At 29.9% G+C, this 12,557-nt stretch overlaps 1 protein-coding gene across 1 annotated transcript; it reads right to left on the bottom strand.

The window, feature by feature from the left end:
- Nucleotides 1-113: 113 nt before the first annotated feature.
- LOC126868488 (uncharacterized) lies at nt 114-8,564 on the bottom strand. Its single transcript, XM_050623986.1, has 5 exons — nt 4,969-8,564; nt 4,381-4,728; nt 3,787-4,020; nt 2,772-3,257; nt 114-2,622 (listed from the first exon to the last, which is right to left on the bottom strand). Exons 1-5 carry the CDS (start codon nt 6,772-6,774, stop codon nt 2,602-2,604), a joined length of 2,895 nt encoding a protein of 964 aa, XP_050479943.1. The 5' UTR covers nt 6,775-8,564; the 3' UTR covers nt 114-2,601.
- Between the last annotated feature and the right edge of the window lie 3,993 nt (nt 8,565-12,557).

Genomic DNA, 12,557 nt, shown 5'->3' on the forward strand with positions numbered 1-12,557 from the left:
TAACGAAGACATGAGGCTATAATATAATGTATTCATTAAGATAACTCGTAAAATGTTATTGACATATATCGACAGAAATTCAGTTTCGTTACTTTTCGCGCGCCGTATATACAGAAATAATCGACAAAAGAGATTTCATTTTTCCGAACTGGTACTGGACGTACATACATCTGTACATTGGATATGCACTTAATCATCCATTCTTCGTTTTAATTAAATCTTTACAAAACATACTGAATGACAAAAATACATTATAACACGCCTTACGTGCCTGCAAAACGGCTTTGAACAATTTATCGCTGAAAAAGGTAAAAGAATATTTTAATAAGACGATCACGAAATTATTCAATAAATTAATAGGTAATTTCTTAAAAATTTGTTACGAATTTTTCGAACTATCCAGTAGAATAATTAAAATTTGTTAACTAATTTTAAAAATTACTATATGTATTTAAAAATAATACTTGATGCTACGTTTAAAGTATTAACGATTATACTTACATATGGTGTTTATTAAAGAAAAGTTTGTACAGCACTTTCTATACGGATCACAGCAACTGCTATATCATCTCAAGTTTAATTAAGGTCGTGTGCTTATTCAATGTTGTTTGCCACAGAACAGACTTAATGATGTGAAGTGTTTCGTTACCGCAACTCGGGTCTTTTAACAATCACGATCTTCCGCACAACGACAATAGATTCTTTTTTCTCAGAATCTTCCGGTAAAAGTTCTCACACGCTGTTAAAGGCATAACACAAAGGATTAAACGTTTTACATATTTTAAAAAGGGTTTTAATTACACGGATTAATGTAAATATTCAAAAATAAGCATGATAGTACCAAGAATTTCTAACTGGTTCGGGACGAATGTAATTGTACATATGTATATATGTATGCTTGAGTAAGTTAAATGAATAAATATATTTTTTTAAAAAGCCTATTTTGAAATAATTAATTTCCATCGTAGGAAAATATACATACGTCTCGTCATTTTATATTTTTCTACGCGTGTGTATATAATATTTTCATGTATATATAATGTATATAAACATCTATAACTTATATACAATTTAGGTCTATAATTTACAAATAATTTGGTACTTTGAAAAAGGCATTTTATATATCTTATTTATTATATTTAGCAGAAGAATCCGTTTGTTTATAAAGGTTCCACATTACGGAAATTTTCCTTTAAGATTATTGCAATGGATAGAAGTAAGTTAATAAAAAGTCAAATTCTTCTTTGAACGTATGTATTCAGTCAACATATATAAGAAGAATAAAATTAATAATTCCGATAATTTCAATATGCATTTACGAATCCAAGATAAATTTTATACGAATGTGTGTCTTTTTTTCCAAGTATTCATTGTTAGAACTTTCTAGTCAGCTTTAAACCAATTTCTGATATAATTCTCGTATCGTTCCGTAAAAGTTTAAAGCACAATAAAATTAGAGAGTATCATCGTAAATTTCAGTCACGAAATCATGGTAAAATGGTCGCACTTTTCAATTGATGAAACAACGTGAACCGGAATACGGTCTCCTTTCACCATATAATCGAGAAAGTCTTAAACATTGTCAAACACGCAGTACGCGGAATACGTATGAGTGTGCATCGCTATAGTATCTGAATACAAATAGCTCTTTTTGGGTGGCTTCCAAATGTGCAAAATAATCGAAAGTGACGGTATAAGAAAACGTATATTTAGTTATATATCCAGGGAAAAACTTATTGAGATAATTAAAAATGAAATTGAGTTTCTAACTTTTAAATGTACTTTGAATTCAGTTACATTACATTTACATTTACATTAGTACAGTAGGGTTTAGTACATTACAAAGTTGATTCTGCCCCTCTTAAAAATAGCCAAAAAATAGATAATGGTCCCTTTAATTTTATAACTATACTTCGTCGAGTCGAAGAATGTTTATTTTTACACATTTCACGCGTACATATACGTTGTGCGCTCTGTGTTCTACTCTTTAATGTCGTAAAGGCAAACTTCAAATTCAGAATTGAAAGAGATTTTTAACAACATCAGAGTAATGATTAACGTTATTATGATCTAATTTATTCGACAGTCTATAGCAACCTGTAACTGTTGAATTTTCCACTATTTTACAAAAATAATTATGGATTTTTGTGGATACAATCTTGTCAGTACGTACTTACAATTAATTTAATCCTATTTATCAAACTTATAGTATGTTTACTTTTACGTATTTACAAAGTAATTACACGATCAAATAACAGTTACGTCGATGAAATTGTATTTTTATAGCAATCCTTCTTATATAGCAAAAAGGGGGAAATTCGAAAGCCTCAATTCGCAACGCTCGTAACACGTTACTTTTTACAGACGTATCTGCTTATGTTACAAATAATCATCTTATTGTTTCTATATAATAATACGTATGAGTCTACACTGGCCGTAATAAAGTTCAGGTTGTACACTTAAAAAGCTAAAACAATTTTATTCGTGTCCTGTTACACGCAAATCAAGTAATAGAAAGTCTTTAAGATTAAAACGACCGAACAGTTAACTATTCACAATTAAAAATTGTGCTTTTCAGCCTATTTAAGAGATTCTTGCTTGTCATCGTTTAGCTCGTGACACCTGTAAACAATATCATTGTTATTGTCTATAAATTATCTATAAATAACGAGAGAGAAAGAAAGAGAGAGAGTTAACAAATAGCAATATTTCTACCATTTCCAAGGATAATAATTGACAGAATATGTTCAATATTTTCAATAATTTATCACCTTCGAGTGTCCAGAATAAAGTATCGGTCCATCCACGATATCTTCTGCTGCTTCTTCGTCATTTTCGTTCAAATTCAAAGAAGCAAACTCTTCGTGTTCCATAATTCCCCATAAAGGAATGTTTTCCTTCCCGGTGGATGCAACAGCAAGATTATTTACCGCTTGCGGAAGCACTTGATAGGCTTTTTCGATCGCTTCGAAGTCACTGAAATTATTCTTGCTGTTGCTTATGTCACTGACGGTCGATTCACTTGTTCGCTCCGGTTGTTCTGTCTCGCCTTGCTCCTTACGATTTTCCATGTCATTTTTCGAGGGTATTTGTGATATCGGTTGTGGCGTTACCACGTAAACTCGTTCTTTATTAATAGATGATATCGATACAGAGTCTGATTTCCACGTTGACTTTTCTTCTATCGTGGGCTTATCTACGCTGTGCAAGTCGTTAATTGTCACTTTCGGTTTATCTATTCGTAGCACCTTTACGGCCTGGAAATCAATATTCAAAACAATCAATACGAATAATATTATTTTGCTATTAATATTGTAATTTACTGTTAATATCAGTTAATATCGTTGTATGATGTCACCTATAAGTTAGACGATAATAAAATAACGATTTACCGATTATTATATGTAGATACGTAGAATTATTATTACTAGTACTGTATGATTATTATTAACGTAGTAGTATTAGTAAAAATTACTAATGTGCTAAAAAGTATTAATGTGCCTTTGCTATTAATATTGTAATTTACTGTTAATATCAGTTAATATAGTTGTATGATGTCACCTATAAGTTAGACGATAATAAAATAGCGATTTACCTATTGTTATATGTAGATACGTAGAATTATTATTACTAGTACTGTATTATTATTAACGTAGTAGTATTAGTAAAAATTACTAATGTGCTAATTGATATCACCAAGCAATACTACTAATAGATTAGATAATGATCTAGTGATCGTAACAAATAGGTAAAATGTGGAGTGCACATCGAATCGCATCAAATTACCGATTGGGTCTCCTCGATACGATTACTCGCAGAGCCTTCATGTTCTATCTCGTTGAAACTGAAGCCAGCCAAAGAATAAGTTTTCACAATTTCATTGTGATCTTTCGACTCGTTTGTACGATCGGCTGGTTCTGTTGTTGTTAAGTACTCCGTTGGAATTTTCTTCGATGGCGAGAGATAAGGGTGCAAGGAACTAGGTAAAATTGTACTAGACGTTGTAGGTCTTGAATATTCCTACGGGTGAAAATCTTATATTAGTTATTTTCCTCTGTATGCCTCCATAAAAAGCATATTCATTGTAAAAAGCATCAACATATCATCAGTATCATTTTTAATAATGCTGAATTTACCAATTAATGCAAATGATGCAAAATCAAAGAGGCAAGACTAATTTGATGGGAAAATTTTATAAAATCTTGATTACCACATGCGACGATTCTTTATTTTCCAAAAATAAGGAGAATAAAGAAAATTTTGATTTCAAAAGAAAGAAACAATATGATAATTATAAGTAATAAATAATAAGAAGTGTCGAGATATATCTCACTTATATTAATGATAATTAATTAATTAACTATATATCTATAAGCTCACTTGTATTGTCCAGTTATCGATATTCTTTTGCAACCTTCGCACATCGATGGAAGTGTTTGCTCTTGTTGTAGTGCTTTTTGAATCTTCTACAGTAGTTGAAGATGGTCTTATCGATTGCACGTTCGATTTCTTTGAGTTATTGACATTAAATTGTGATTGTAATTGATTAACTACTCGAATATCATTCCTAGATTCTTGTTGAAGATAATTATCAGCGTTCAATCCGGTTCGAGAAGGAACCTTTCTTGGCTGCGTACGTTCAAAATTAGTTTTGATACTCCAATCTCCGTAAGATTGTTGGAACGGAATCGGTGTATATTCCGACGTGTATGGTATAATAACTTGTACCTAAAACATTACGTTATTTTCATAAATTCGTGATCTTTGTCATCGATAATCGAATTTTACTTTATTTTCATACAATTTATTAGTTACCGTGTAAATAAAGTCTCAATGAAAATTGCTGAATAGGTAAATAAATATCTTATGTTACTTGTAAATAATTAAAATTTCGAATTTTACATATTCCACCGTTATATTTAAGTTTCGTAAAATCCTAACTACATTTGTACGAATAATTTTGCTCACTTGTTTATTTCGCTTCATATTTTGTGGCTTTTGAAGCGTATCTCGCGTATCCTTCGTATCTATACTGTCTTGCTTTTCAGAATTCTTATTTCCTGACAAAGAATTATTCCATCGAGCAAGATGATTCAAGGAACCGTGATTCTTCGATGAATGATTTTTCAAGTTTGGTGTATTTATTAGCAAACTTGGCCACAAATATCCTGCTTGTCCGGATGGTGGAATATACGAAACGTCTTGTTGATTTGTATATTCTCTACTACCCGTTGACGTCTCCACGTGTTCATTAATATTACTATTTGAGAAATCCACGGTTGCGATTGTTGAAGGTCCAAGAACACTATTAATATTTTGAATATCCGGAAGAGAATACGACTCAGTCGACTTGACAGAATCGGATGAATCGTCGAAAAATACATTTTCGGTTTCTAAATTATAATCCGTAGTCGTCTTCGCTGTATTGTCGGATACATTATCGATATCGGTATAGCCAATAGTGGAAGTTGGCCATTGTATATCGATGCGACTTTCGTCTTTCTTCGTCAGATCTAGCAGCGGCGATTCCTCAAAATGTATCGGCCTTTCTTTCGACACGAAAGAACTCGCAAGAGACGGTTGCGTCGTTACATGAGAATCTTTAACGACACTGCCGCTAGGCGACAAATCGCCGGAATATTGATAATTCAAACTATCGCTTTCTTGATTGTGAAAGGTGGAAGTTGCGAAGCTAGCCGAAGGTTTCAGATCCGGCGGTAAGTAATTGAAATCGCTGATAGGAGTTGGATTTGGATGAAAGAGTTCATGGTATCCGTTACCACTTTGACTAGGAAATTCGTGATTTTCGAGATTCGACGATCCCGGAGACTGAGCATCGAGAATCGAACTATCAAATGATTCTTTGTGGTCTACAGGCACTTTGTCGATCTCGATCTCGTGGCTTTTAGATATGGCACTTACATGTCCTTGATTAATCTCTGTTCCAATGGATCTTTGATCGTCGTTACCATAAATATTATAACGCTCGTCCTTAACATCGGGGCTTTTGTGTACTTGATCAGTTAACGGTGTCACGGGCAAAGCTGGCGATTTGAAATGTTCCACATTTTCGATTGCAGGAGGATTTTGAAACGGCCGAGCAAAAGGTTCTGCTTTGTAAAGGGGAGGTATCGTGTCATGGTACAACAGTGGGTGCGGTAATGCGCTGTTGAAAGGTGTTTGTTCAACAGGTATTTGAGAAAGTTCTGGTATTCTGATCTCATGCGAAGCGGCGTATTGGACGTCGTGATTTCCTTGATTGTTAGGAGGAAGATAACCGTTTGAAAGTTGCGTAGGAAGCGGATACTTGTCCGAATGAAGTCCGCTATCTTGCATCGGAATCCAAGGAACTTTGTTACAAGGATTACAATGTTTCCCTTTATTCGCCGCTACGTAACTACCGCGATTGTCTTTCGCAGTTGGGAAAGCGCGTTGCATACCGTGAAAGATCGTTGAAGGGTTGTACAATTGTAAGGATGGGCGAGCAGGAAGATTAAAAGATGCATCCGGATGTCCACTAGAAGGAGCTGCCGCAGGTGGACCGGTATGTTGAACAGGAGGAAATGGACCGATAGAAGAGTGCAAAGATGGATCAATTTGAGGTCCAAGTGGAGGATGAATAGACGGTCCAGGTTGCAAAGCAGGATGCAAATTATATGGTGGAGGGCCGTAAGATTGAGTTAGTGGTGAATAAAGAGGTGGTGGTTCGAGGTGTGATGTCTTTAGAGGAGTAGAAGTTGAAGACACATAATTAAAAGGGTTCAACCAGCTCATCAATTGTGTAAAGTATCCTGGAGATTCCGCTGCCGAAGGATTTGCTACTCTTCCAGACCTCACCGGATAAGGTTTCGGTATTGGAGGTGGGACTAAATATTCATTTAATCCGGCCCTTCTACTGCGCCGAATAATATTTGGACCATTATCGAAGGATGGTTCACTTGGATCATTTTTCAAGCATGATGACGTACTGCATGCAAAAACGAGCAGTGATAGCGTTAACGTAACCTAAAAGCATATAAGTTGTTAATTGGATTAAAGATGAACACCGAACTTAAACCGTTTTTATTATTATATTTATATATTTTACATACAGATAGTTTCTAGTACGAAACTATACGCGATATAGATAATTTCATGTTTTAGAATATTCGATAAATACGTTGAATTTATCGAAACAATTTGATACGTTTCGTGAGAAATAAGATATATTTTATTCAATGATAGTTAAAATAAATACATCGCATTCCTAACAGCAGATGAAAATTCATGAACGAATACGCTTAGAAAAGCTCGTGCACTTCTCACAATGGTCAATAACCATGGAAAATAAACACAGGGTAAACTAAAGTGGGTCACTTCCTGAGGAACGTTCATTACCGCTCTGAATTATGCCAGAACTATGTAGTTTCACTTGGATTAGACAATTACACTAATTTTTCGTATTCTCCTACTTGTATTAATAATTATATATATAAATATTCTTCTTCTATCGTCTCATACGTAATTAATTATGTCCATTATTGTTTCGATGAGACAGAAACATTTGAAAAAATAATCAAACTTTACCATAATCTCCGGCAGAGGGTAAAACTCATGGACGTAGGTGATAAGAAAACTTTCTAATATGAAGATCTTTGTTTAATTTAATCTAGAAATAAGATCTTTGATAGAAATTCAATGAATTTTGTAAAAGTTGCAACAAGGAATCAAGCAGAAACATCTCTGCATCATGATAAAGTGTAAGGAACAATTAGTAGCCTTCATCTTCGTTACTGTGTTTGTAAGTTCTAATATTCAACTAAATTATCGAAAACAAAGGGTGAGGAGTGAAAGGGGAGCAAGGATAGCATAAAATCGAGCGCAGAACAGATTTGAGCGGCCAGCTATTGCTTACGAGTTTCTCACGAGACGTAAATTCAATGGTGTTCCCGTGGAATTCCACGTGCTATTTTACGTTTACCGTGAAATACGCGGACGTGTGAGAGAGAACGAGAGTACTCGCGGATCACCGTACTTACAGCGAGAACCGGAACTGCATAAGAAAGTGAACAAATGAAAAAAAAGGATGGAAGAGATCCCTCATATCACTTTTAAACCTATTAACATGAAACTCGGTGTGCTTTATATTCTTAGCAGCGGATAAGAAGTAGTTGCTCAAGCGAAAGTAGCAAACAATATCATTTTGTATTATCGCTTTGAGACAAGTCCCAGTAGGCAGAGTTACTTGACCTGTTATTACGTTTTCAAATTAATTTAAAATAGATAATATGTATAGTAACGTTCTAATTGCATAGTGAACTTCAAGCCAGCTATAAACAAGCCATTCTATCGTTATAACGATATATAAAACAATAATATGTATCGAAAATGGAACCCTTAACAAAACCATGAAATATTTTTTAGTAATAAAGTTAGTAATAAAATCTCTGAAGTCACATTTTATAAACTTTAAATTACGTATTGTACAAATATATTTAATTCTAATTTCGATAATTTTACGCGTTGAAAATTATTTCATAGCTAATTTTGAATTGCATTTAAAATCAAAACTTAACATTTATCTGCACGTGTAAGGAAGTAAATTAGTATTTTATGAAGTTATAACATTCTAAACGTGTATTCTAGAAATTACAATATATACAGATAGAATAAGTTTTATAGAGAAAATAAATAATTGCAATGTCGAAGTTACAAGGAAATAATTATAATTGTAACTGTTGTTTGTTTATTTGTATCATTAAATGTATAGAAATATTTGTATTATTGTCGATGTGCTATCACTTAAATATTAACGCGTTTTTGCATTTTCATAGAATTCACACGCTTTTCACTTCGAAGCATTTCAAGGCGAAAATTGTATCTTCCCACTTTTTATTTTACATAAAGTACGTTCGCGTTAAATTTATTATTTAAAGCACATTCGTCGAGAAGGAAGGAAATATTATAGTAAAAGAAAGTCTTCAATTATTATTCAGCTAATACAATTTGACTAATAAAGATTTCATTAAAATGAAATGAATGAACGAAGGTCATTAAAATTACATTGTCGTCTAATTTTGGCTATCGAAAAGTAGTATACATATAATCGGTTGTGTTTGATCGTGAGATAAACTATTCTTCATTGAAGAATAGGTAGTTCACACACTGTAATAGTCGAAGTATATAAGAGACACTTGTGTAGCAGGGGTAATGTAGGTAAGTGGGCTGTGGGTATTACGAGAGTCGACCTATAGTGAGAAGATGTAATATGTGGTTGCATGTAATCAGTATAATGCGTATTTAACAAAGTGTTGGTGTGCTCGTGTGAGCAACACGTGTGCTAGAATAAATGCCGGCGCTAATCGAAACTAACCAATGCCAATAACGAGTGTGCAATTTTCTTCTGGCTGTCTATCTCAAATCGAAATAATATCAGAAAGCTTTCATTCTGCTTGTCGAGAATAATTTCTGTTGTCCTTAAATCTTCTAATCGTAGGGAGCATAATTGTACAGTAACAAATAAATGTATGTCTGTCTGTGTATTTCTTCGTTGTTATAGTTCTTCATTGATATTTTAAGGAAGTTAATATATCGATGAATAGGATCTTGTAATATTAAGACATCTAGTTTTTAGAAAAATATAATAAAAAGCAATTAATATTGCTAGTTTTTCAGTTTTATTAATTTTAGTTATAATAATCGTTATAATAATTATAATAATAATGTTTTAAGGAAGTTAATATATCGATGAATAGGATCTTCTAACATTAAGACATCTAGTTTTTAGAAAAATATAATAAAAAGCAATTAATATTGCAAGTTTTTCAGTTCTATTAATTTTAGTTATAATAATCGTTATAATAATTATAATAATAATATTTTCAGGAAGTTAATATATCGATGAATAGGATCTTCTAGTATTAAGACATTTAGTTTTTGGAAAAATATAATAAAAAGCAATTGATATTGCAAGTTTTTCAGTTCTATTAATTTTAGTTATAATAATCGTTATAATAATTATAATAATAATATTTTGAGGAAGTTAATATATCGATGAATAGGATCTTCTAGTATTAAGACATTTAGTTTTTAGAAAAATATAATAAAAAGCAATTAATATTGCAAGTTTTTCAGGTCTATTAATTTTAGTTATAGTAATCGTTATAATAATTATAATAATAATATTTTAAGGAAGTTAATATATCGATGAATAGGATCTTCTAATATTAAGACATCTAGTTTTTGGAAAAATATAATAAAAAGCAATTAATATTGCAAGTTTTTCAGTTTTATTAATTTTAGTTATAATAATCGTTATAATAATTATAATAATAATGTTTTAAGGAAGTTAATATATCGATGAATAGGATCTTCTAACATTAAGACATCTAGTTTTTAGAAAAATATAATAAAAAGCAATTAATATTGCAAGTTTTTCAGTTCTATTAATTTTAGTTATAATAATCGTTATAATAATTATAATAATAATATTTTCAGGAAGTTAATATATCGATGAATAGGATCTTCTAGTATTAAGACATTTAGTTTTTGGAAAAATATAATAAAAAGCAATTGATATTGCAAGTTTTTCAGTTCTATTAATTTTAGTTATAATAATCGTTATAATAATTATAATAATAATATTTTGAGGAAGTTAATATATCGATGAATAGGATCTTCTAGTATTAAGACATTTAGTTTTTAGAAAAATATAATAAAAAGCAATTAATATTGCAAGTTTTTCAGGTCTATTAATTTTAGTTATAGTAATCGTTATAATAATTATAATAATAATATTTTAAGGAAGTTAATATATCGATGAATAGGATCTTCTAATATTAAGACATCTAGTTTTTAGAAAAATATAATAAAAAGCAATTAATATTGCAAGTTTTTCAGGTCTATTAATTTTAGTTATAATAATCGTTATAATAATTATAATAATAATATTTTAAGGAAGTTAATATATCGATGAATAGGATCTTCTAATATTAAGACATCTAGTTTTTAGAAAAATATAATAAAAAGCAATTGATATTGCAAGTTATTCAGTCCTATTAATTTTAGTTATAATAATCGTTACAATAATTATAATAATAATATTTTAAGGAAGTTAATATATCGATGAATAGGATCTTCTAACATTAAGACATCTAGTTTTTAGAAAAATATAATAAAAAGCAATTAATATTGCAAGTTTTTCAGTTCTATTAATTTTAGTTATAATAATCGTTATAATAATTATAATAATAATATTTTCAGGAAGTTAATATATCGATGAATAGGATCTTCTAGTATTAAGACATTTAGTTTTTGGAAAAATATAATAAAAAGCAATTGATATTGCAAGTTTTTCAGTTCTATTAATTTTAGTTATAATAATCGTTATAATAATTATAATAATAATATTTTGAGGAAGTTAATATATCGATGAATAGGATCTTCTAGTATTAAGACATTTAGTTTTTAGAAAAATATAATAAAAAGCAATTAATATTGCAAGTTTTTCAGGTCTATTAATTTTAGTTATAGTAATCGTTATAATAATTATAATAATAATATTTTAAGGAAGTTAATATATCGATGAATAGGATCTTCTAATATTAAGACATCTAGTTTTTGGAAAAATATAATAAAAAGCAATTAATATTGCAAGTTTTTCAGTTTTATTAATTTTAGTTATAATAATCGTTATAATAATTATAATAATAATGTTTTAAGGAAGTTAATATATCGATGAATAGGATCTTCTAACATTAAGACATCTAGTTTTTAGAAAAATATAATAAAAAGCAATTAATATTGCAAGTTTTTCAGTTCTATTAATTTTAGTTATAATAATCGTTATAATAATTATAATAATAATATTTTCAGGAAGTTAATATATCGATGAATAGGATCTTCTAGTATTAAGACATTTAGTTTTTGGAAAAATATAATAAAAAGCAATTGATATTGCAAGTTTTTCAGTTCTATTAATTTTAGTTATAATAATCGTTATAATAATTATAATAATAATATTTTGAGGAAGTTAATATATCGATGAATAGGATCTTCTAGTATTAAGACATTTAGTTTTTAGAAAAATATAATAAAAAGCAATTAATATTGCAAGTTTTTCAGGTCTATTAATTTTAGTTATAGTAATCGTTATAATAATTATAATAATAATATTTTAAGGAAGTTAATATATCGATGAATAGGATCTTCTAATATTAAGACATCTAGTTTTTAGAAAAATATAATAAAAAGCAATTGATATTGCAAGTTATTCAGTCCTATTAATTTTAGTTATAATAATTGTTACAATAATTATAATAATAATATTTTAAGGAAGTTAATATATCGATGAATAGGATCTTCTAACATTAAGACATTTAGTTTTTGGAAAAATATAATAAAAAGCAATCAATATTGCTAGTTTTTCAGGTCTATTAATTTTAGTTATAATAATCGATCGTACGTATAATTAAATGAACTTAAATGTTTCAGAATTATAATTAAATGAAAATAGAAATATATAGGTCAATTGAAATCGAAATGAATGATTGCGATATTGATACAAAGAAAGTAAAATT

Source organism: Bombus huntii, chromosome 8 (assembly GCF_024542735.1).
Source record: "Bombus huntii isolate Logan2020A chromosome 8, iyBomHunt1.1, whole genome shotgun sequence".
Classification (NCBI taxonomy): Eukaryota; Metazoa; Arthropoda; class Insecta; order Hymenoptera; family Apidae; genus Bombus; species Bombus huntii.